At 45.3% G+C, this 26001-nt stretch overlaps 2 protein-coding genes across 2 annotated transcripts in view; one reads left to right on the top strand and one right to left on the bottom strand.

Moving 5' to 3' along the window:
• Window positions 1-1136: 1136 nt before the first annotated feature.
• On the top strand, window positions 1137-6912 carry nxnl1 (nucleoredoxin like 1). The gene is made up of 2 exons (XM_052042204.1): window positions 1137-1462; window positions 6620-6912. Exons 1-2 carry the CDS (start codon window positions 1137-1139, stop codon window positions 6894-6896), a joined length of 603 nt encoding a protein of 200 aa, XP_051898164.1. The 3' UTR covers window positions 6897-6912.
• A 2836-nt stretch (window positions 6913-9748) lies between these two features.
• The window catches only part of LOC127585052 (procollagen galactosyltransferase 1-like), a 62972-nt gene continuing 46719 nt past the window's right edge, over window positions 9749-26001 (bottom strand). Inside the window, exons 7-12 of the mRNA XM_052042190.1 lie at window positions 25314-25390; window positions 24776-24882; window positions 21224-21356; window positions 18611-18738; window positions 16402-16608; window positions 9749-13034 (exon numbers count right to left, since the gene is read on the bottom strand). Coding sequence (XP_051898150.1) covers window positions 12767-13034; window positions 16402-16608; window positions 18611-18738; window positions 21224-21356; window positions 24776-24882; window positions 25314-25390 — 920 coding nt within the window. The 3' untranslated portion in view covers window positions 9749-12766. The remainder of the gene's footprint in view (window positions 13035-16401; window positions 16609-18610; window positions 18739-21223; window positions 21357-24775; window positions 24883-25313; window positions 25391-26001) is intronic.

The following is a 26001-nucleotide window of genomic DNA, read 5'->3' as shown; positions in this document are numbered from 1 at the left end:
TTTAAGTGTTGTTGTTATAAGAGAAATGGAGTTAATGTAGAAGGGATGGATAGGACAAAGGGAGTGTCCCTCATAGGGTGAGGCCAGGGATGGTGTGGGGATGAGCTGTAGACAAGGTCATCCAGTTGATAGATTAAGGAGGGCAGTTATAGGGAGAACATGAACAAAGGAATATAAAAGCTATGAAACAGAAAAGATTGTTGACTTGGCTTTGAGCAAGACGTTATCAGAAGTTGTTTAAGTCCAAATCAGTACATTAATCGTAAGCCACTAAACGCTGCAAATGATGGAAATGGAAAAGAAAATGTTGGGAATTGTCAGCAGTTCAGGCAGCACCCGTGGAGAAAGAATGAGAGCGAAGGCAGTGAGCCAATGGTCTTCCATCGGGAGTGGAAGATGCCAGAGATTCGACAGGTTTCACATTATGAAGGGAGGGGAGAGAGTGGGTGAGGAGGGAGAAAGGAGCAAAGGGGAAGGAGGCCAGGGCGGGAACCAAAAATAGGGGCCATCGGTGCAGGGAAGTTATTTATATATCCAACAGGGAATTTAGGAGAAACACAGGTGATTAAAACATGTAGTCATTATAAGTAGCACAGATGCAATTTTAGGGGAAGCTTCATAAGTAAATAACAGTAGATGATTATGCTAATATGGTGAGATGGATGTTCTGTGAAGAGGCTCTTGCAGTGAACACCCACTAGCATGGACTTGTTATATAGCAGGCAGGTTGTTTCTATATAAATGACAAAAGGGGTGAAGGTTCAAGGCAAATGGGTCTGGTCTTAGGAAATGCGCTGAAACAAAATATAGGTCTGTCTGAGGTGTGAATGGCTACACCAGAACCATTACTGGCACCTGCTTACTGAGAAGATGGAGCACTATCCATGATTGAATCAATGTCATGGTACTGTTAACTTCAATATTAGTAAATAAGATTGGACAATGAGGCCAGGAGGCTGTAAAATCCTTAATAGAAAGGATTAAATGCTATTCCTTAAGCTTCTGTTCAGCTTCAGTAGAGCAGTGTAAGAGGCTGAGGCCAGAGTGGGACGGAGAATTAGAACGGCACACATAAAGATCCCGACTAGATAAATCTGATTTCGGGGCCGAGGCTGCTGCAGAGACGACTGATCGCCATGGTGGACCTGTTCACAGGAGTAACCTTGATACAGAACAACAGGGACAGAGATGAACTCGACACCCAGCAGCAGCTGGACAACGCGCTGCGCAACAAGGTGGTGCTGCTGTACTTTGGTTCGAGCGACTGCCCCAGATGCCAGGAGTTCGCCCCTGCACTGCAGGACTTCTCCAACCGGCTGATGGATGAATATTACATCCTTCGAGCGGCTCAGCTGGCGCTAGTGTACATTTCCCAGGATCCAAGCGAGGAGAAGCAGCAGCGCTACCTCAAGACGCTGCACAGGAAGTGGCTCTTCGTACCTTTCCAGGACGAGTTCAAAAGGTAAGGATGTCGCCTGGTGGAACGGGAGATGTTGATGTCTGACCTGCAGAAAGCTTTCACAAGATCACAAGACAAGGGAGCAGCAGTAGGCCATTCGGCCCATCAAGTCTGCTCCATTAGCTAAACTAAAACTATTCCTATCTAGCCCCAATTTCCGGCCTTATCCCCATAACCCTTGATACCCTGACTAATTAGATACCTATCAATCTCCTCCTGAAACACCCCCAGTGACTGGGCCTCCACTGCTGTACGTGGCAAAGAATTCCATAAATTCACTACCCTCTGGCTAAAGAAATTTCCCCTCATCTCTGTTTTAAACCTGTACCCTCTAATTCTAAGACTGTGCCCTCTAGTCCTGGACTCACCCACCACGGGAAACAGCTTAGCCACATCTACTCTGTCCAGTCCTTTCAACATTCTAAATGTCGCTATGAGGTCCCCTCTCATTCTTCTGTACTCCAGTGAGTACAGTCCAACAGCTGACAAACGCTCATCATAGGTAAGCCCTTTCATTCCGGGAATCATCCTCGTAAATCTTTTCTGAACCCTCTCCAACATCAGCACATCCTTCCTAAGATAAGGGGCCCAAAACTGCACACAGTATTCCAAATGAGGCCTCACCAGTGTTCCACAGATCCTCATCAACACTTCCTTACTTTTATACATTATACCTCTCGAAATGAATGCCAACATAGCATTCGCTTTCCTTACCGCCGATCCGACCTGGTGGTTAACCTCAGGGTATCCTGCACGAGTACCCCCAAGTCCCTTTGTACTTCTGTACTTTGAATTTTCTCCCCATCAAGATAATAAGTGATAAGTAAATGTAAACCGTGCTCATCTTAAACTCTGCTTCCAACACGTTAACTTGGACCAAATCCAGTTCACCATCAACACCCTCTTCAACCAAACATCTTCATTTCCCTCTGGGACTTTGCCTTCTCCCCATTTCTGAAATCGACAACCCTCCAAAGGCTCCGCAATGCCCCAGTCCCAGGCTGCATCTCCAGTCCCTCAGTCCCACATCTCCAGTGTTCAACAGGTGTTCAGATACCATGGCTCTAAGCTCGGAAACACCCCCTCTGAACCTATGGACCTCACCACCTCTCCATCCTGCTCAGAGGTCCTCCTGAACACCCATGTCTCTTGTCCTGACACCTCTTCATGTGGCAGCATCAAGTATTGTATGTGAAACATCTTAGCAAAATGCTCCATGTTAAATTTATCTGTTATTCTGCGTGCATTTAAATCTCTCCATCTGGGTGTGTGTGTTTTTTGGGATTTGGTAGTTGGCAGGCTGACTCAACGACAAGGGAACATTGGATAATTGGATAAATATATGGTGGAGAAGGGTTTGCAAGGCCATGGAATAAAGGTGGAACCAGAGAGTTACTCTGGAAGAGAGCTAGCTAGTATGGAGATGATGGGCCTAGTGCACTCCTTCTGTGCTATAACCCTTCTCTGATTCTATTCTACCCAAGTCTGAGAGGTGAACAGTGCGGTCAGTTCCAGATGGCTAAGTCTGAAGGGAAGAGGTAGGTGTGTGTGTGTGTGTGTGTGTGTGTGTGTGTGTGTGTGTGTGTGTGTGTGTGTGTGTGTGTGTGTGTGTGAGAGAGAGAGAGAGAGAGAGAGAGAGAGAGAGAGAGAGAGAGATGTGTGTGAGTGTGTTATGCACGATCCACGAATACTGAAGGTCTAAAACTCTGTAAAAGCTGATAAACTATCCATCATGCACATTACGTTAATCGAGTTGACACCACAATGCTTGATGTCTGGCAGAGACCAACACCCCAGCTCAATATAAGGTAGCCTCGGTGTTTTCTCTCTCTCTCCACCACTGTGGCTGCTTCATTGTGTTTCATTTTCCTTTTCTGTCTCCATCTGGTGGTTTTAAGGCATTTGTTAACATGACAACCTGGGTGTGCAGCTTATCCCAGCCACTCCCTCCGTTCTCTCCACCTCCCCTTCCCCACAGCTTAAAACCACTCCCATCTTCTCACTTTGCCGGTCCTTGACCTGAAACATCAGCCCAAATTCTCTCCCCGCTGACGCTGCCCGACCTGCTGAATGCTTCCAGAATCTGGTTTTGGTTCAGATTTCCAGCATCTGCAGTCTTTTGTTCCAATGACTTACTGACCGTTTTTGCTTAAGTTACAGGCAGTTTATTAAAAGGACTGACCTATACAGAGATTAGAAATGAGTTGTACAGCACAGAGACAGGTCCTTTCACCACTGGGTGTGTGCCAACCATCCAGCACCCATTTACACTAATCCCATTGTATTTTCTCTAATCCCCTTCAACTCTCGCCTACCCCCCCCCCCCCCACCGCCGATTCTACCACCCACCCACACCCTGGGAGGCAATTTACCCTGGTCAACTAACCTACCAACCCACAGGTCTTTGGGATGTGGGAGGAAACTGGAGCACTGGGGGAAACCCACACGGTCACAGGGAGAACGTGCAAACTCCACACAGACAGCACCAGAGGTCGGGATCGAACCTGGGTCGCCGGAGCTGTGAGGCAGCTATGCTGCGTTTCCCTTTTATCTTTCTTTTTGCTTCTCCTAGGAGATCACATGGTCTGAAACGGACTTCAGATCAAGGAAACGAGAAGTCTAAATGATCGCTTGCAGGTCCATCCGCCACCAGGTGTGGGCCTTATTCCCTGCACCATTACTGAGAAGCCCAGTACAGGGCACTCCCCACTTTCCAGCCAACATCCTCTGAAGCTCTGGCACCTTTTCTAGTTTGATAGTGATTGAACATGTAAGAAATCTCAGGCCAATGACCTCCATACCTTCTTGGTAGGTGAGTGCTTGAACCAAGAAGCCCAATGGCAAGCTAAAAGTCACCACACTTGCCAGCCGGATATTTTTCAGCCTGCTTCTGATCAACGGTATTTGCTGTGGATTTGGATTGTTGGGTTTAATCCTATAAGGGGCTTCTGACTTTATAGTAAGGATGGGAGATTCTAATGTTACTAATTCAAAGCACATGGTGAATTCTAGGAATTTTGCCAGGAAGTTTCCTCAGAAGAGAGATTTCCCAGAGAGATCGTAAAGAATGTCTGAAGCAGTTGTGCTGCAGACCGATTAGAAGTCTAAACAATAGAAATCAGCTCAATCCATTGGGTTCCTCCAGCAGACTGTTTGTTACAATAGAAATTGGAAAAGATTAGGTATACGAGCTACCAGCTTGGACTCTGAACACAAGTTACAATTATAGCTGGCTAATGTAGCTGTAAGTAAGAGAGGATGATCTCAGAAAAACAAACTGTCGACGGAGTGACAGCTGTGCCTTTGGATGGTGAAAGGCCAGAGATGCGTGGACAACATATCAAAGTGACAGACTAGCTGATTCATCGAGCCTTCATCACACCATAATGGCTGAAGCATTATGACTAACCTACCCCCAATACTATGTGATCTCCCAGCGAAGCAAAACCATCGATAAGACAAAACCACAGGGTTAGACAGAAAAAAACACTTCAGGTAAATCCCTCTATGGCCTCCTCAGCTTGTGTATTTGAACATTAAAGGAATGCAGGGATGCAGGTCATGTGCAGGTGGATGGAATCGGTTTGAACTGGCATCATGGTTGGGCACAGACATCATGGGCCAAAGGGCCTCTGTTGTTCTATGTTCAAGTAAAATGAGGATCAGGCAGGAACATGACTGAGGTGCAAGATCAGACATAATCCATTTGAATTCTGTGCAGGCTAGAGGGACTGTGTGGTCTATCCCTGCTCCTATCAAATCCAAACATCTGAAAATTGCTGGCAAGGTAACAAACAGGAGAAGGGGCAGAGACTGAAGTAGCAGCAAAAGATTTATCCAATCTGGCAGACAAGTTAGAAACTTACTGCTGAGAAGTGAAGTCTACAGACATAAGCCCTGTAGGAATTAACACAGCACAGGAATAGGGTGTTTCAGCATTCTTGTCCATGCTTGCCAAACAAAAAATATTGAACAAAGATGCAAAGAAAAGCTGCAAGAAAATCCACGATTATAAAGGGAATAAACTTTAAAGGGAGATGTTTGAGAACTGTTTATAAAAGGGAATTTAGTTTTCAATGATAAAAAGAAAATTTCAATTTAAGGAACTGGGTACCATTGGATAAATTTAGATTAGTACAAAGTAAATTTAATAACAATCTCACTTGGTGAGAAATATTCTAAATAATGTGTAGGTAGTAAGTTTATTATTGTAAGTATAACTGGATCTAGGAGGCGGCAGTGTGAAGAAATATGAGGAATCCGACAAAGACCTTTCTTGTTATATCTTTTCTAGCACATCTGCTCCCACTGACCAGCAATTCTACCTGTAATATGTTGCCATGGGAGCAGTTAGATATAAAAACTTGGATTCATTCGCATCTTTTGTGTGCTCAGAACATCCAAAAATGTTTCACAACCAACGGTTACTTTTCATGCTACCATAGGGAAGGAGGTAGGCAAAATGCAAACAAGGTCCAATGAACTGTTGAGTAATAAATGCCCATGACACAGGAGATAGCTTCCCTCCTCTTCTTCAAATACTGCATGGGATTTTTTAAATGCACCTGAGGAAGGTGGGCCCTCATGGACTCTGTCTACACTTCTCGCTGCCTCGGTAAAGCAGCCAATGTAATCAAAGACCCCACCCACCCCAGACTCTCTTCTCTCCCCTCCCATTGGGCAGAAGATACAAAAGCCCGAAAGCACGTACCACCAGGCTCAAGGACAGCTTCTATCCCACTGTTGTAAGACTATTGAATGGTTCCCTAGTACGATAAGATGGACTCTTGGCCTCACAATCTACCTCGTTATGACCTTGCACCTTAATGTCTGCCTGCACTGCACTCTCTCTGTAGCTGTGACACTTTATTCTGCATTCTGTTATTGTGTTCCCTTGTACTACCTCAATGCACTGTTGTACGAAATGATCTGTGTCGATGACAAGTTTTTTTGCTGTATCTCGGTACATGTGACAATAACAAAGTTACAATTTACCAGTTTACTGTCTGGGATTTTGCTACAGTCAAGGAGGTCCTAATGTGCAGTTCAAAACTTCATTAGTTGCTGAATGTACAAATGGGTGAAATGAACCATAAAAATTCTGATTTGTTCTTTTACGGGGTCATGGACTCCAGAAAATGTTTATCTTTTCTGTTCCAGAGACTTACAAAGAATGTACGATGTCAGGGAAATCCCATGCCTCATTGTCCTTAAACCCAATGGAGATCTCATTACCAGGAATGGAGTGGCAGAGATCTCCACGACGGGGGTGAATTGCTTCAAGAACTGGTGGGAAGCATCTGACATCATTGACAGGAATTTCCTCCTGGCGGAAGATTTTGAGGCGTGGTCGTGGAAGAGTCTGACAGACCCCTTAAGGCAGCTCAAGTACAGAATTAAAAAGATGGGCACAGAGATGGGTGGTGAAACAGAGTGACTGACATTGAACTCATGTTTCTGCACAACCCTTTCTCCATGTTTCCCGGCTGTATCTAGTTTCTATTCCAGGCCATACCCATTCTTATTCCCTAATGTTAGCATATCCCAAGAGAAACAATTAACTCAAAATCAGTAAATCATTCTCTTAAGAATACATGAGATTTCCACCATAATCTTCCCTCGCCTCAGAAGGAGAAAGTAACTCCGCTCCCGATTACTGCCTACAGATAAACTACCTCGCCAGCTTCATTGATAAACAGAATAACTAGGCAAAATAATAATTTACAATACAGCAGAATTAGTATCAGGCAATGTGTTATAATCCAGTCCCAGAGAATGCCTGATGAAGCAGGTTCTGATACAGTGACAGCATTGCCCCAACTGGCCCCTAGTAAAATCAGGGCAAAGGTAGTCAGAGATCAAACCTGCAACAAGAAGATTCCAAACTGCAAGAATTCCCTTTCTTTGAATGTAGAGGCAGAGCAGTTGAGAATGATTTAAGTTTGATTTAATTATCCCTGAAGTGATTATTGTTTTGAAGAACAAAGGACTTCAGATGCTGGAATCCAGATGAAAAAACAAGAAGATGCTGGAGGAACTCAGCAGGTCAGGCAGCACCTGTGGAGAAAAACAAGAGTCAACATTTCGGGTCAGGACCTTTCAGTCCTGAAGAAGGGTCCCGACCCAAAATGCTGACTGTTTTTCTCCACAGGTGCTGCCCGACCTGCTGAGTTCCTCCAGCATCTTGTGATTGTTGTTTTACTCTGCACCAATGACAACAATCTTGAGTCACACTTTACAATAGGGCTCCTGCTAACAGCTGAACACAAAAGTCCTCTGTATCTAACACATCTTCATCTCAAACTCTCCAGTTGTACACTTGAAGCTTGGCCATGAAATTTCATTTTAAGATGTGTGTTTGTGTGCACCTTCCACTTGTAATTTTATGCAGAATTGACCCTGACACTTAGGACACTTCTCTTTCTATCATTTTCTTACATTGTTTTAGCTTGTTTAATCGTCGTTCCATTTAAACAGTGGAGGACTGAGCCTGTTGTATTGAGTAAATCAGAAATAAAGGTCATTCCTTCTTTTGTTAATTAGTTTTTCTTTAATATTCAGATTCTATTGAAGGACAGTGGGACACGAGCAGGTCACCGGAATCCTGACTGGAGGCACTGGCCCTGAATAAACAATTGGGCACAAAACAAATAAAAATTCTTCTCGAGTCCACTTGAGTAAAGTTAGAGTGGGAACTACAACTTATCCACTAATCCCCTTCACTCTGCCACCTCATCAGTTGCTGATACTGTGGTGCACAGACAGGATAACATTCTCCGTTCTACTGATGTTCTCTGATGTACCCTGAGGGAAGCAGGCTGATTTTATCCTTGTGCCTGGCTGCCTTGTTTATCCAGTGTGGGCCCCTGCTGATATTGGCAGCCCTCACTCCATGGGTGAGGGAGCAACGACAAACTCTCTACAGAGCTCTGAAAATAGTAGATATAAGACCATATAACATAGGAACAGAATTAGGCCATTTGGCCCATCGAGTCTGCTCCACCATTAAATCATGGCTGTTTTTTTCCAACCGCATTCTCCTGCCTTCTCCCCGTGACCCTTAACCCCCTTACCGATCAATCTCTTCCCAGTGACTTGGCCTCCAGCACCCTCTGTGGCAACAAATTCCATAGATTCACCACCCCCTAGCTGAAGAAATTCCTCCTCATCTCAGTTTTAAAGGGATGTCCCTTTATTCTGAGGCTGTGCCCTCGGATAACAGGCGGCACCAGCCCGTATCTGGAGAGCAAGCTGGGATAGTCGGGGCCCAAGCACTGCAGACAGTGAGACGTCAGCAACTGACGAGGTAGAACAACTGAACACACAAGGTGGAAGCTCGTGTTGGTGTCACTCAGTATGGGTTAACTGGTCAGCAAAAGCACAAAGCCAAACCTAATGGGAGCCCCACCATTGGCCAGGTTATCTGAGAAAAGACACTCCTTGGCAGTTAGCAGACTTGCAAGCTTCAAAAAACATGGAACAGTCCAGCACTGGACTGGCCATTTGGCCCATGATGCTGATCTTGACGCCAATTTATACTAAATATCCTTCTCCTGTGTCTCATCCACATCCCTCCATTCCCTTCATATTCATGTGTCTGTCTAAAAGCCTCTTAAACTCCACCAAACTGCCTGCTTCCACTACCACCCCTGGTAACCCACTCCAGGCACCCACCACTCTCTGCGTAAAAACACTGCCCCTCACGTCACCTTTAAACATCCCCCCTCTGACCTTAAAAGCATGTCCTCTGGTGTTTGACATTTCTACCCAAGGGAACAGATTCTGACCGTCTATCTATGCCTCTCATAATTTTAAAATCCTCTATCAGGTCTCCCCTCAGCCTCCGACGCTCTAGGGCGAACAACCCGAGTTTGTTCAACCTTTCCGTATAGCTCATAGCCTCTAATCCAGGTAGCATCCTGGTAAACCTCTTCTGCACTCTCTCCACATCCTTCCTATAAAGGTGCGACCTGAACTGCACCCAAGTGCGGAAAAAAAACATTCAGTATTCAACAGGTTAATCTGCAGAGTTTCATTTTGTTATTCAATGCATTTAAACAGCAGGGTTCAGACTGCAGGACTTGAGCTCTGACACTTTCTCTAGCTGTGCATTGGCCGTAACCTAGAATAACAAAAGTCGCTTTGGCAACAGGACACATTGGTACATTGCAACTCACCGTCCCAACTTTTCGACATACGCCAGGCTGGTGGTACAGCTCGTTGGTCTAGCGGTCTTTTCAAAGGTCATGATTTCAATTGAGAGAATAAAGTTACACCAAGTAAGGTAGCTGAATTTGTATAAAACCTTTATTGAAAATTACAAAGTAGTAAACATAGATTTAACACAGGAAATATTAAATAACATCAAAAATTCCTAGGCATTGCAAGGATAATGAATGATGTCTGGGTTAAATCAGCCAAACTGAAGCGACTTGGCAGTGATACTCCACAAGTTTTCCCCATTTAAGATACAGTTTTAAAATTCTTCAAGAACTTTTTTTTAAATCCTGTCTTTCTACATTTGAGTATAATTAAATACCGAGTACTTAAAAAACTCCCAACCACCTTTTTATTTTGTATCAACACTCATCCTTTATCCTGAAACTCTGAGGGTGGAAGGGGTGGGGGCTGTGGGGAGAAAGAGATCGAGGGACAGAAAGAGAGAGGGGAGTTCTTTGGGAAAGGCAGATTTAACTTTGGTTATTTTAGTTAGAAAAAGATTACTGCAGACTCTTGAAGGCACTGACCCCCGCTGAACTACAGCCCCATAACAGTAGAGAAGGAAAAGTTGGAGGGTAAAGGCAGGGAGGGAGAGTTAATACTGAGGGGAATGGCTTATGGGTGGTTAGCTTTTTCTTTACATCAATGTATTGGGCTCAGAAACTAAGTTAAGTTTAGAGACAGAACTGAACTGCAAAGGACGGTGACACTAAAGGGAACAAGTCAGAGATGAGGGTGCAATGGGCGAGATACAGTATACAAGTGGACAAAACAATGGGAGGTGAAATTTAATGAGGACGAGTGTGACATCCTGTAAAGAGGAAGAAAGATATGTGCAACACACAAACTCAAGTGGATGTTGAAAGACCTAATGAAATGGAAATCAGCCCAGTGATATTGGTGGACCGAATATCTACCTACGTCATGCAAGCTGCACAGTTCTGCATTCACACTGCAGCCTGCTGGGTTGTCAAGATTCAAATAGTGGGCACAGAACAGGGTAAAACAAACCAACAGCCCTGAAGCCTGGATAAAACATCCACCTGTGCCTGAAATGATGACCAGACTCTCCTGATTCAGCCCGTTGTTTATGGTTAACTAATGTCTGTGGGTGTAGACTTTTTGGTGACTGTTGGTGACTTTTTGGGTCAAGACCCTTCATCTCGACCTGAAACATTGACGGTCCATTTCCCACCACAGATGCTGCCAGACCCACTGAGTTCCTCCAGCGCTCTTTGTGTTAAACGGTAACCAACTGTGTACACAGGAGGATGCGGGAACTGAGTTGAGAGCTGAACAAATCGTTTTGACTGAATTACTTCAGCCAATGGTTGGTGAGTGTGTGGAATGGATTGCACAGGGAGAGAGTAGGAACAGACAGAAAATTCAATAAGGTGCTAAGTTTTTGGCATAAGTAATTGGAAGAAATAGTCAGAATACACACAATGATATTTGAAACCAGTCCAGCTGTTCCTCTGGAAGCTCAAAGAGCAAGTTGAGGGTAATATCATTCCTCGTACTAGTTGAATCACCTCAATAACCTGCTGGTGTTGGAATCGTACACACCAGCTAATAATGGACTGGTCCCATGCAAAGTGTACTCGAGTTTGAAGATCCAGCATACGTCAAGCCGAAATTTAAGAGGCACAAGAGATTGCAAATGACATAGTCTGGAGCACCTGCTGGACGAACTCGGCATCTGTGGACGCTGCTCGACCCGCTGAGTTCCTCCAGCAGTTTGCTTTTTGCTCAAAGCCGAAACTGAAGCTGACTCAGGTCCCAGCTGCTTTATATGCTCAGGCAGAGCAGTGTAATTAATTAACAGTGGCTGGATTGAGGGATTGTAGGTCCTTGGATACACATCAAAAAGGGGACTGGGAGGTTTGGAGCAGAGGGAACAAACACACTGGGAAACAGCACGAGGCCGATCTGCTCCTTGATTTGGACTTTGGCAACCTGGTTCTCTTTAAAACGTTCCAGATTCTCATCCAGAATCAGAATTATTCCCAACGCCCGCTTCTCCAGTGTGTGGTCAATGAATGTACTTAAGATCTGCACCTGGGAGCACAGGGCAGGTTTATAATGAATACAAGGGGCACACAACCTGTGCGTAAGAACTGACGTGTGACTAACCTGGTGTGGAACTCACGGCACCTCAGACCTGCTCGACCACTCAACTTGACTGAGCTGAGCTTGACCCCAGCTCCATTACCCAAGATCGTGACACCGACTGTTTATTGTGCCCAGGTGCCACTGGATTCATCACCTGTGTGAGCAGGTACTGCCAGCACTGATGCCCTTTGTGAGCAGTGTGCACACCTCCGCCTCTTATGCAAGTAACTCGTTTCCCACATTTGTACACCCTTGGTTTTGGAACAGCGAGCTGCTTGGCATTTACTGCTTAACCAGGTACAGAAAGCAGAGGCTGATTTTGGCATCAACTCATCTCCCAGCTCGCCCTTTACCAGAGGTACAGCATCTGGACAGGTTACAATGACGTGCCCTTACGAAGGTTATGGGGCTTCCACCCAAGCATCTAGGTTAGTACACAGCTGACAAAACCCCACAGGGACCAAAACAGCTACAACTGCAGGTATAGAACCGACAGAAATCAAACAGTAAAAAAAATTGTAATATTTGTGTTATATTAAAAGTGTAAGCAGAATGATAAGACAGTGGGTAGGAGTGATGTGTACTGGCTGACATCACATCAGTTATAAACCCCTTTTGACACTCTGTTCAACTAAAGTCAATAGAACTCAGTAACGAGCGAGGTATATAACAGATGACCGATTCGATATCACTTGTTTGATTTCGTTGCTTTGGCCCTGCAAGGTATTCAGTCCTTTTGAGGTGAATCGTGTATGGCTATCTATTAATAATACATTGAGGCACATAACGAATTAATCAACAGTTAACTCAGCATAGGCACCCCCACTCATGCTGGTTACCACAGTGAAGAGCGTTACCTCACGTAGTCATAGTTTGGAGGTCATTTCAACTCGTTCCAAGACATAGCACCTGTCCCTGCTCATTTCCAGCACCCTCCTTTGTGAATGGCCTTCGAGTGCGGGTCTAAGCCACTGGTCACAGCTCATCTCTGGCGGCTGAATCGATTGGCGAATGCGACATGTCCAGGTTCTGAGCTGCTTCCCGGATCTTTACCTGCTCCCTGGTCTTCTGTGACTTGGCGCGGTCCCAGTCCGTCTTTAGCTTCTCGTTGTCCCAGACCGTGGAGGTCTCAGTGTCACTGACGTAGCCCGTGTCACCCGTGTAGTGGGTGGGGTAGACCAGCAGTGGCTCTGCGGAGAAAGCCTTCAGGTCGCGCTTCTCAAAGTGATCCATGTACTTGGATCTAACGGAGGAACAGAAAGTGCCAGAGTCAGATAGACCAAGGAGACACACGTGACTGGAAATTGCACAGCATAAACATGCAGGGAACGGAGGGATATAGATCACGTGCAGGCAGATAGGTTTTGTTTAATTCAACATCGTGTTTGGCACAGGCATTGTGGGCTGAAGGGCCTGTTCCTCTGTTGTACTGCTTTATGTTCTACGTAGGAGCAAGTGAAATGGAAGACCATCGCAGAAGTAAGATACACGTTTAGAAGCATCTAACTTTTATAGATTTTGAATCTTATACTGACCACCCAACTCATAGAGGATGGTCTCTTTAAAGGACACAGGCATCTTCTTGGAACACAGGAATAAGAGGAGGCTCCTTAGCTCTTCATTCCTGTTATTCAATCAGATCGCGACTGATTTGTGTCGGATCTCCATCTACCTGCCTTGGTCCGATATCCGTCATTACCCAGAACAAAGTTCATTACTTGCAGCTCTGAAACTTTTAATTCACTGCTGACATCAACAACATTCTGGGAAAGCAATTTCCTTCCACTGCACTCTGCATGAAGGGCGGCTCCTGAACGCATCCCAGTGATAGGTGTAAGGCTATGCTCCCTGCCCTTGGAAAATAGTTGCTCAAACCCAATCCCTGCAGCCTGGCTTCATATCATAAATCTCCAGTAGCTGTGCTGAACCTAGTCCAGGGCCATACATCCTCCTGAAGGCTGAGGGAGCCAACCACTGTCCAACGTGCCAGATATTCAAGAGAGTCAGGGGCAGAAGTGAGTGTAGTCACTATTACTAAGGAGAAGGTGCTTGGGAAGCTGTAAGGTCTGAAGGTGGATAAGTCACCTGGACCGGATGGATCAGGGTTCTGAAAGAGGTAGCTGAAGAGATTGTGGAGGCATTAGTAGTGACCTTTCAAGAATCACTAGAGCCAGGAACGGCACTAGAGTCAGACATGGTACAGAGGACTGAAAAATCACAAATATCACTCCACTCTTTAAGGGAGGGAAGCAAAAGCCAGGAAATTATAGGCCAGTTAGCCAGACTTCAGTGGTTGGTAAGATTTTAAGAGTCTATTATTAAAGATGAGGTTTCGGGGTACTTGGAAGCACTTAATAAAATAGGCCACAGTCAGCATGGTTTCCTTAAGGGGAGATCTTGCCTGACAAATCTGTTGGAATTCTTTGAGGAAGTAACAGGCAGGATGGACAAAGGAGAGTCAGTGAATGTTGCTAACTTGGATTTTCAGAAGGTCTTTGACAAGGTGCCGCACATGAGGCTGCTAAACAACATAGGAGCCCATGGTATTACAGGAAAGTTACTAGCATGGATAGAAGATTGGCTGACTGCAGAAGGCAAAGAGTGGGAATAAAGGGGGCCTTCTCTGGTTGGCTGCTGGTGATCAATGCTGTTCCGCAGGGGTACTTTTCACGTTATGTGTCAATGATCTAGGTGACAGAATTGATGGCTTTGTGGCCAAGTTTGCGGATGATACAAAGATAGGTGGAGGGGCAGGTGGTGTTGAGGAAGCAGGGAGTCTGCAGAACGGCTTGGACAGGTTGGGAGAAGGGGCAAAGAAGTGGCAGATGGAATACAGTGTAGGGAAGTGTACGGTCATGCACTTTGGTAGAAGGAATAAAGGCATAGACTATTTTCTAAATGGTGACAGAATTCGGAGGTGCAAAGGGACGTGGGAGTCCTAGTGCAGGATTCCAAAAAGGTTAACTTGCAGGCTGAGTCAGTAGTAAGGAAGGCAAATGCAATGTTTGCGTTTATTTTGAGAGGATGAGAATATAAAAGCAAGGATGTAATGCTGAGGCTTTATAAGGCATTGATCAGACCACATTTGGAGTATCGTGAGCAGTTTTGGGCCCCATATCTAAGGAAGGATGTGTTGGTGTTGGAGATGGTCCAGAGGAGGATTACAAGAGTGATCCCAGGAATGAAAGGGTTAACACATGAGGAGCATTTGATGGCTCTGGACCTGTACTCGCTGGAGTTTAGAAGGATGGGGGGGGGGGGGGGGGGGGGGGGGCTCTCATTGAAACCTACTGATTATTATAGAGTGGATGTGGAGAGGATGTTTCCAGTAGTGGGAGAGTCTAGGACCAGAAGGCACAGCCGCAGAATAAAAGGGTGTCCCTTTAGAACGGAGATGAGGAGGAATTTCCTTAGCCAGAGGGAGGTGAATCTGTGGAATTCATTGCCACAGACGGCTGTGGAGGCCAAGTCAGTGGGTGTATTTAAAGCGGAGGTTGATAGGTTCTTGATTAGTAAGGGCGTCAAAGGTTACGGGGAGAAGGCAGGAGAATGGGGTTGAGAGGGAAAAATAAATCAGCCATGATCGAATGGCAGAGCAGGCTCGATGGGCCGAACGGCCTAATTCTGCTCTTCTTGTGTTCTACCTTTCACATTAAAGGTATATTCCATCAGATAATTAAATGGGCGCTTGTCCACTAGGTTTTATTGTTTCTGGCCCTGGACTCCCAAATTTCTTTAATCATCCACACTTCCCAACTTTGCAGGGTTTTAAATACTTGGACTTATCTTTCTTACTCCCCAGAATGAACTTCCGTTCCACACCAGTGGTGTACCGACCTAACCAGGAAATTAGAAGGTGGTCTGTCACTTCAAAGGACACATTCTTCTGGAGCTTGTATGTTGATACTCCCTGGTTTCCTATCACCCCAACCACGGCTTCCATCCCCGTTTCAGGTAACCCACACCCCGTGTTCCCTTCTCGCTACTATTGATCCACACGGGTTCTCGTTTCCCTTGTTCACCATTTTCCTCCCCACCCCCCCCCCCACCCCCACCTGATCCCGTCTGCCCATCACCCACACCCCCATCCACCTGGGTTTCTTCCCCCTTGGCCGAAATTCCCATCCCTTCCACCATCTGGTTCCACCTGCCTATTGTCCCTCCTGTATCCGTTCTACCGATCACCTTCCAACCACCCTCTCTACCTTCCCCCTCCCCTCCCTCCCTCCACCTTCCACCTGCCCATCATCCCCCTCCTCACCTGCTTCCATCTACCACCCACCAGCCCCTGCCTCACCCCTCTCTATTCTAACCACCTCCCCTCCATCCCCTCAGTCCCGACGCAGGTACTCGACGTAAAACATCGACCAGCCCTCTGCCTCCTCAGACGCTGCTCGACCCACTGAGTTCCTCCAGCAGATTGTTTGTTGCTCCAGATTCCAGCGTCTGCGGTCTCTTGTGTCTCCTGTGTATCCCTAATCGTATCCCTACCTCCCATTGCTTTTCACTCCAAAAGCAACAAATCTAAACTCCTTCCATTCTGACCATGAATCTCATCCATGAAACAACTACCCTTCCCTATCCCCAATATGTTATCTTGTGGTACGCACATCGGGTGCTTGTTGTACATCACGGGTAGAAATTCATCCACCGGTAGCATCTTGTCAAACGGCTTGGCATCAATGAGTTTCTTTGCTCCTTGCAGTGAGAGGACGTATCCCAAAGTCCAGTAGGAGTAATCGGCCTCAACCAAATTTCGGACGCCAGGCACTGCCCTCTCCGGGTGATCCACCTGCATTCGTTTTCGACCAATGTAACTGCAGGAAACAGAAACAGGGATCAAAGCAATTACTCTGTGGGGGAGGGTAGAAAATGGAAGAGTTTAAATTCCAGAGACAAGGTGACAACAAGAGATTTTACATCAGGGTGTCAACACCAAGGTTTCAATGAAGCAACTGCAGTAGAAGGGCATAAAAAGATGCGAGGCAGGATTGAAAACGTCGATTTATAGATGAGCTGTAAAACAAATCCCGACTGCGAAGGGCTTTGCGTTGCACGCTTTATGTTCCCAGGTGTAAATCACGGCATAGTTGTGGCAGGTCTTATCCACAAGCCAGAAGGTTTGCAGGTTTGAGTCCCAGTCCGGGTTGTGGGCACAAAATCTAAGCTGACAGTTCAATGCAATGTGGAGGAGTGCTGCCCTGCTGGAGGTGCCAATAGGAGGCATTGAACTGAACCCCATCTGTGCTCTCAATAGATACAAAATGTTTGAGGAGTCTTGGCGTTGTACTTATGCTCAACCAACATTATTAAAACTGATTTTACCTCATTGCAGTTTGTGGGTGCTTGCTGTAACTGAATATCATACTTCCTACATTGCAAGTGGAAAAATGCACTTATATTCTCTACAAACCATATTGGATAACTAGAGGTCAGCTGTGGGTCAAAGGGTCAGCTCTGGATCAAAGAGATGGGAGCACAAGATCCACTCCAGGGACCTGAGGAACTGAAGGAATGCTGCTAAAATGGAGATCAGAACTTTGCAGTGTGTGAGGACCAACTGAAAGTTAAAACAGTTTATAGTCTTTACTTTTCGGTTCTCTCTCTCTAAAAATGAGCCCATTGTTTGTTTTGCTTTATGTTAACATGTTGTTAATCTTAGTGATTAAAGGATTTGTGCTCCTGAATCTCTCTGCTCTTCTATTCCATTTAGATTCTAATTTTATGTAATGTGAGAGATTCTAATTTTTCTTAACAAAATGCAACAGGCTGGATGTTGCAGAGAACTGCCAAAAGTTCCGTGCATTGGTGCCAGTAAGTTGGGGCTTCTTGCCCAAGTGCACAACCAACAGGGAGGGAATGAACTTACAGATGATTCTGCAGCTGTGCTGCACTGCTGACTGCTAGAGTGGCAACAATGCAACACTTCCTCAAAGCATACCGGATGCAGGGAAGAGAATGGCACTGAATAATCAGACACCACTACTACTTAGAAGGTTTCTTAGTAAACCTTCTACTAGACTGTACAACAGTTTTTTCTCCCAGGCTGTCAGGCTCCTGAATACCCTGGAGGCAGTCTCAGACAAATGCCGTGTCAAAAGTCCTGGTTTGTACAACTGCGTATAAGAACTTTGGCCGCTGCTGAACATGTTATACACTTAGTGCAATACAGAGTTCTGCATTTTCTTTGTCCAATTCGGTTTTGCACTAACCTTGCACTAATTTTCTATCCTTTATATACCATTTTTTGCACTATTTGTGTTTGCACAATTTTTCTGTTTGTGTTTATTGTATGTTTTTTATTCTATGTATGTCCTCTGTTGTGAGAGTCTGGGAGAAACGACATTTCGTTCCTCCATGTGTTTTTATAGCATATGGTAAATGACAATAAAGTATAACTTGAACTTAATTGTTTGAGTTTACATGTTAGTAGTTCATACAACTTAGTTCAGATTTAAGAAAATAAAACTAATTTTTCAAATTTATTAGCTTCGGTGTATTTTTAAACTGTTTTGGAATGTTTTCTGAGTTGTGCTTAAAATAACTTTGACAGCCAGGTTCAGCTACCTGTCCAAACGTTTATTCTAGCAGTTTCATAGATAGGGCTATTTTGTACACTGGCAGCATTTTTTGTCATATTCCTTTGCAGGATCTGGGCACCCTAATTATCCCAGAGAGGAGGGTGTCAAGCTGGTGAAGGTGCTCCTGCTGGGAAGAGAGTTCCAGGATTTACACCAAGCTGATGCCATGGACAGCCTCAAAAAAATCTGTTCAAAGACCAAGAGGCAGCAGCCCACTGCTTTGTCTCTGCTCACTCACATCAGATCCCAGTCGAGTTTCACTTTCTCCACTTCCTTCATCAGATACTTCAGTCTTCGTTTGAAGAAGATTTCAAACCGTAGATCGTCTTCAAACACTACTGACTTCTGCAATCCTCGTTCAACAATCTGTGGAATACCAGAGGAACACAGCAGGTGGCATTAGACCGGCACAAATGGGTACAAAAGGAAACAGAGTCAGGAGATGCTCCAACCGTGGGTGAGGGTTCTCTGCTGTGGTGTTAGACCATACCTCAGGAAGCTCTGGGCTGGTGGAACTGGGACATCACAGCCTCTGTTAACCGTACTCCCAGGACAAGTTAGTGAACACCGAGAAAAATTCTTCGAGCAGGGGACCTACACGACACTTAATCCAGATCCCAGACATTCCTTGTCACAGGCCAGGTAAGGAAGCACCCCCTTCATCATTGTGGAAGCATGCCTACTCTATCAGTGGACTTGGGATCCACAAATGTACCGTACACCATTTGACATCACAGTGCCCAATGATGTCAACATACCCCAGGGACTTGGACAGAGTTATCTGTCCATAAAGGAGCTGATTGTGTTTAGAGATCAGGTTTTAACTGCTTTGCGTTGCACTACCGAGCAGCTACACTCTCAGTAAATGTCCCAAAGGCTTGCAATGTTACTTGGCCACTTCTGGTCCTATCGTTCTGTCCTTTTTCCCTCCAATGTATCGGTGGATATTTCCTTTTTAAATACACGTTCATTTTCCCCTTTGAAGGTTACCATCAAACCTGCTTCCACCATGCCTTAAGCTGTTGAATTCCAGATCACAACATTTTTCTGCCAAAGTATCTCGTTCCTTCGCCTGCCACCTCAACCCTCCATCCCACTCAAACTCTATTACCTTTAAATGCATCCTCCAGTTAACGTTCCTCCCACCAGCAGTAACATTTTCTCCCTAGCTACTCTTTCAAAATCTTTCACAATTTTGACTACCTGCATTAAATTTCCCCTGAGCCTTCTCTGCTCCACAAAGAATGTCCTCAGCTTCTCCCAATCACTGGTCCTCTACTCCCATTCCAATCCAATCTCACCCTATCAGAGATGTTCCCTTTGTTCTACCCACTGCCCTCCCCCACCTTCACATCCACTTAACACTAATCATTTTCTCTCTTTCCCAGTTCCGATGGAAGGTCCCGGACCTGAAACGTTGACTGTTTCTCTCTCCATTCTTGCTGCCTGACCCACCGAGTCTTTCCAACTCCAGTCTGTTTTTGTTGTGAATAAATCTCCTCTGGCCATCATCTCCAATGACCAGACCAAAATGGCCCAAACCAGCCACTACACTGCAACTAGAGGCCAAGTCAGTGCTTTGGTCACCCAGCCACGATGTTCTCCACAGCCCGTGGAGATGTTTCACTCAAGGTGCAGAGGAAGGTCAGGAGAGCCAGCTTTGATAAATTATTCCCAGACAACCTGTATACGTTGAAAGAGCTGTAATCTTATAGTAATGAGATATTGTTTGAACAGACTACCACAGACAATGCAAGGGAAATATCCAATTGTTCGGTTTTCCTAATGGTTTAGAATCTGGCTCACTGGGTGCTGATTACTCACACTCTCTCTACACACCGGGACCCAGTTCCCACCACTCCCTCTACACACCGGGGCCCCAGTTCCCACACTCCCGCTAACACACCAGGACCCCAATTCCCAACTCCCTTGGAACTTATTGGGTGCACTGGAAAATTTATTATACTACTGTAACATCTAAAAAAAAGGTGAACTGAAAGAGTGTTAGAGTTTTTAAATGAAATAACATCAATAGTCTGGAAAATCCTCAGTACACCACCGAAGTACCCAGCTTGCTGCATTTACAGTTTTCCTGCAAGTGGGGAAATGGGACTGAAGGGAATACTCTGACAGTGCACTGATTCGATGAGCCAAATGGTCTGTTGTGTTGTAAAAGATATAAGAAATATCTTCCCACTAATTCACAGAATCATGGGATGTCACATAAAGGGAGGTGATTTGCCCTGTCCCCATGGACGCACCAATGAATCTTCCAATAAAGTTTGAGAAGTTATGCAAGGTTGACACTAATAAACTGCTCCTGTTGATCAGGAGTCTCCAGCTGGCTGTTTGGTAGAGCAACACAATTCATCCCCTCCCCCGTTCTTCCCCCACAACCATGTAATTTTTGAATTTAAATCTCTTTTGGAAGTCACTGGGTGTATCAGCCTCTCAATAAATACACGCCAACTCTAACAACTCACTGCAGGAATAGTATTTCTCCTTGGCACCAATTACTTTAAATCTGTGCCTCAGTTACTAAATCTTCTGCCACTGAAAACAAATCCTCCTGACCCACTCTGAATCACGCCACCATTTTGAATAGCTCTATCAAATCCAGTTAGCATACCAATGTTTGCAGTCACTCTACCTAGATGAAGTCCCTCATCCCCACTACCTTCCTGGCAACCTCTCAGCCCTTGAAACGATAGTGTTAATGCTTCAGAGTATCACAACAAATACCAGTAGTAAATTCCTTGGGAATGAGCCTTACCATGACTCCCATTAAGGCCAGTGTCAGGTTGACAAGCTAAACTCTCACAGTCCCTTGCCAAACAACAGGACTCCTTACCTCCTTCCAGATGTTGTAGTGACTGAGGAAGCAGCCTAGCTCCCCTTTGGTCAAGGGCCGTCCTGAATATGGGTCTTGGTAATCCGCCAACATTGTGATGCCAAGAGCTTTAATCTGACTGCTGTTGAAAGCTCTGTTGGGTGGATTCAAGACAAACATCTCAGGAACAATCTCAAGATGCGCAGCAAAGTACTTTCAGGAATACCTGATGATGATTAGGGTCTGACAAGCCTTTCAGTCTCACAAATCAACCTCCCTTACCCAGAATGAGTCCACCCCATCCTTCCCTGACCTCCTGGTGTAACAGTGGGTCTCACAATTTAAAGTTTGAGATATTAAGCAAGATCTGAGCAAAACAAAAGAGCTGGTCATTGACTTCAGGAGGTGGGGGGGGGGGGGGGGGGTGGTGGCGGTGCACATGCACTTGTCTATGTCATTGATGCTGAGGATGAGAGGGTTGAGAGCTTCAAGTTCCTAGGAGTGAACACCACCAATAGCCTGGCCAATAGTCACTGCCAAGAAAGCTCATCAGCACCTGTACTTCCTCAGGAGGCTAAAGAAATTTGGCCTGTCCCACCTGACCCTCACCAATTCTTATTGATACACCATAGAAAGCATCCTATCTGGATGCATCATAGCTTAGTACGGCAACTGCTCTGCGCAGAAACTGCAGAGAGTTGTGGACACAGCTCAGCACATCAGGGAAACCAGCCTCCCCTCCATGGTGTATACAAGGTGCTGCCTTGGTGAAGCAGCCAACATAATCAAAGACCCCACCCACCCCGGACATTCTCTCTTCTCCTCTCTCCCATCAGGCAGAAGATACAAATGCCTGAAAGCACGAACCACCAGGCTCAGGGACAGCTTCTATCCCACTGTTCCCTGGTATGATAAATTGGATTCTTGACCTCACCAGCTACCCCATTATGACCTTGCACCTTATTGTCTGCCTGCACTGCACTTTCTCTGTAGCTGTGACACTTTACTCTGCATCCTGTATTGTTTTACCTTGTACTACCTCAATGCACTGTTTAATGAATTGATCTGTATGAACGGTACACAAGACAAGTTTTTCAATGTACCTCAATACAAGTGACAATAATAAACTAATTCCAATTCTAATAAGCTGCAATTGTTGATCAGGTAAAAACGACCAGTCAATTGTCTGAACATAATGGATAGGTAATGATACCCAACTTACAATGACTCCATAGAGAATCTGTTGAATGTGAGAACATGTATCACATTCTGTACTGTTTATGAGCATTGATAGGAAGTTGATCCGTTGGAGGAACACTGGAAACATTGTCCAAGATCACAGGCTCAGGTCTTTGGAATAAGTCCCAAACCTTCTGATCACCAAGGCTGAGGATCTAATTAGCAGATTATTTTTCACCCATTCTTTGTACGAAATATCCAAATGCATTCAAAACTTTCCTGTAACTTTGTTCTACTGAGCTCACCACCTTCATTAACTGATGGATACTACACTTAGCTGGTATCGATACACATCTTTCCGCAAGTACTCAGATGCATAAAATTACATAAATTTACAGTACAGAAACAGGCAATTCAGATCAAGTCCATTTTCATGTTCACTTTGTCAAGCCTCTCCTCTCCCCACTTTACCATATCCACATCATCTTTTATTCCTCTGTCCACCTCATGTTTACATTTTTTAAAATTTTATTTACAGCGTGGTAACAGGCCCTACCGGCCCAATGAGTCTGCGCTGCCCATTTTAAACCCAAATTAACCTACCCATACGTCTTTTATTTAGCTTCCCCTGAATTGAATCTATGCCACTTATTTCAATTGCCTCTTGTGGAAGAAAATTCCACCGTCTCCTTGAAGAAAGCTGATTATTTTCAGTTCCTTATGTGATTTATTACTGCCTTCCACTTATGAGTCTAGTATTGAGAACATGTTTTCTTTGCCAGTCTTTTCATAGCCCTAAGTCAGGTCACCCCCATTCACGTGGCTCCATTCCCATTCATCCACTGTCACCAGAGAATCATCCGCAATGGGTCCAGCTCCTACTCCTACTCCATTCCCTCTGGTGTTCCCAAGGCCTCTCCCATTTTGTGTTTAGATGTTCCACCTCAGGGACATCACCCTAAGTCAGAGCAAACAAACAAGTTGCTGGAGGAACTCAGCAGGTCAGGCAGCATCCGCAGAGAGAAATAGACAGTCAACGTTTCAGGTCCAGATGAAGGGTCTCGACCCCAAACGTCGACTGCCCGTTTCCCTCCACAGATGCTGCCTGACCCGCTGAGTTCCTCCAGCAGCTCGTTTCTTTGCTCCCCCCTAATTCAGGGTGTCAGTTTGCACACGTAGGCTGACATCAGCCAGCTCTGCCCACCACCACACCAGCTCCAATTGTCACATCACCACTCTAACATCTACCGCAGGAGCAGCAGAAACCTACTCCGGCTGAACGTTGGGTCGACCAAAGCTGTTACTTCCAGGTCCCCACCATCAACTCCGTTCCCTCTCTATCTTCCTCTGACAGCTGCCTGAAACTGAATCAGATTGTTTTCAACCTCGGTGTCACATTTGACTCCAGGGTTATCCCTTGACATACATCCAAGTCATTGGTGAGGCTGCCTATTTCTGTCTCCCTAACGTTGTCCAATTCTGGCTCCACTCCTGCTTCAGTTGATCAATTGCTGAAATCTTCATCAATTCTCTTAATGTCTATTTCCAACACACACTGGGCCAGCCTTCCCTGCTGAACCATTGAGTGACCGGTGTCATCTGGAACTGCTGCCTGTGCCTAACTTACACTGTCCTGTTTCTTCAACACTCCTACAGTTTTGATGCCCTATACAGGCTCCTGGTTAAGAACCACAACCTGTATTTTAAATTTTCATCCTTGTTTTCAAATAATTCCATTGACTTGCTCTCCCTAAGTCACAGTCCTGAAACTCCAGGTTATCGTGCTCCTCTCTTGACCTGTGGTTGCTGCACTTCAGCTGCCGAGGCCCCAAGCTCTGAAGTCCTCCTCCCCCAATTTAAATTTCTCCCTCTCTCTTCTTTCATTAACAGACTTCTCAAAACTTACCTCTTTTGCCACATTTTAGTCATGTGGATCAATATTGCCTGCACTCCCAAAAGAATGTAGTGATGGTCTGTGAACCATCCTTGATGAAAATACCTCAATGCACTCTATACTAACTCAATGTAACTGCACTGTGTAATGAATTGACCTGTACGATCGGTATGCAAGACAAGTTTTTCACTGTACCTCGGTACAAGTGACAATAATAAACCAATTCCAATCAGAACAGTTCACTGATTTAAAGGCATCTCAAAAATGCAATTTGAGCAAACTGAGCTGGCTTGGTAAATCTTTGCTGACAGATCTACCCTCTGATACAATATTTTACCTTTTTCTACAACCTCTCCAGTATTTCTATATGCTTTTTGTAATATGGAGACCAGAAATGTTCATAACATTGCATAAAGTTATTAATAAGTTTAACACAGAACTTGTGTAAACCTCTCTCACTCAAGGTGAATTTTCCCAGTGATTTTGTATAAAATTGCTACCTTCCATCGACCGCGTCGACGACTTCACAGGCGATCTCCTGCTCGTACAGGGAACGAAGCATTCGCATTCTCCGGGTTGGGCGACGCTTCAGGTTAATCAGAAAAACCTACAAGTTGAAAGGCAAGAATCATGTTCAAAGTGAAGGGTCAAAGAGTTCTTAAAAGGGGAGATGTGGCTTCGAAGAGGACAGTGTGCACAGGTCACACTAATCAAATGGGAGACTGTTCATCAACATAGTCGGCACTGATCTAGAAAGGAAAGGTTTTCCAATCAGGCAGGCCTGCAAGTCCTCCACCAGACAAGGGCTACTGAGGAGATATTATGGGAAGACCCAAAAGTTCCTAGTTTCCCAATACTTTGGATGTACATTTCCATTCTTTCATCAACATAGGGTGGAAATCCTGCTACTTAACACAGTGATGGGGGTACATTCACCAAACAGATGGTGGTGGTTCAAGGACCATCAGCACCTTCTCAGGGCAACTGCTCATATTGCCTTCATCCACATCCCAAGAGTAAGTTAAAATAAAATCTTACCTCATCAAAGCCCATTTTATCCGGGTGCTTTGGAGGCACGGACATATATTTAGATGGCTCCATGGGAGAGTGATTTACTGAAACACAAAGAGAGCATCATAACTTGGAGCGCTGACCCTGGAGGTGACCAGAACATGGAGCGCTGACCCTGGAGATCACTCTCACAGAATCCATGTTGACATATTCTGGAGCACTTACAGTTGTCAATCAGCCCACTGTGTCGTGCCAACTCTCTGAAAAAGCTGTCTCAACCTGCCCCTTCTAAATAACCCCCTCAAATTTAAGTATCCCTTCAAAACCTACAACAAGAATTTGCTTCTACCACCGTCTCATTTCAAATCGTTACATCTCGCTCCGTAGAAAAGTCACCCCTCTCTCCCTCTCCCACTGCTCCTGCAGTTAGTTTTAATGGGCTTCCCACAATGTAAACATACAACATGGCTCACACACCTGGACACAACCACAGCATCAACACAGCCAAATGCAAAAACCTATGTTGGAATTGGCAGCACAAACTCCACTTTGAGGCTAACGTAAAGACAGATGATGTCACCACAGAGAACTCCAGGCTCGGCAAGTCAAGACTACTGTGTACCCACCGTCTCTCTGTAATGGGGAGCGGCGGAGAGGCGTGTAGTGACTTCTTTAAATACTGAAGGGGTTTGAGGGAAGATGTAAAAAGGGCACT

The sequence above is a fragment of the Pristis pectinata genome, chromosome 31 (assembly GCF_009764475.1).
Source record: "Pristis pectinata isolate sPriPec2 chromosome 31, sPriPec2.1.pri, whole genome shotgun sequence".
Taxonomy (NCBI): Eukaryota; Metazoa; Chordata; class Chondrichthyes; order Rhinopristiformes; family Pristidae; genus Pristis; species Pristis pectinata.
Note: the sequence above shows the minus strand (reverse complement) of the source record. Positions and strands in the feature narration are given on the sequence as shown.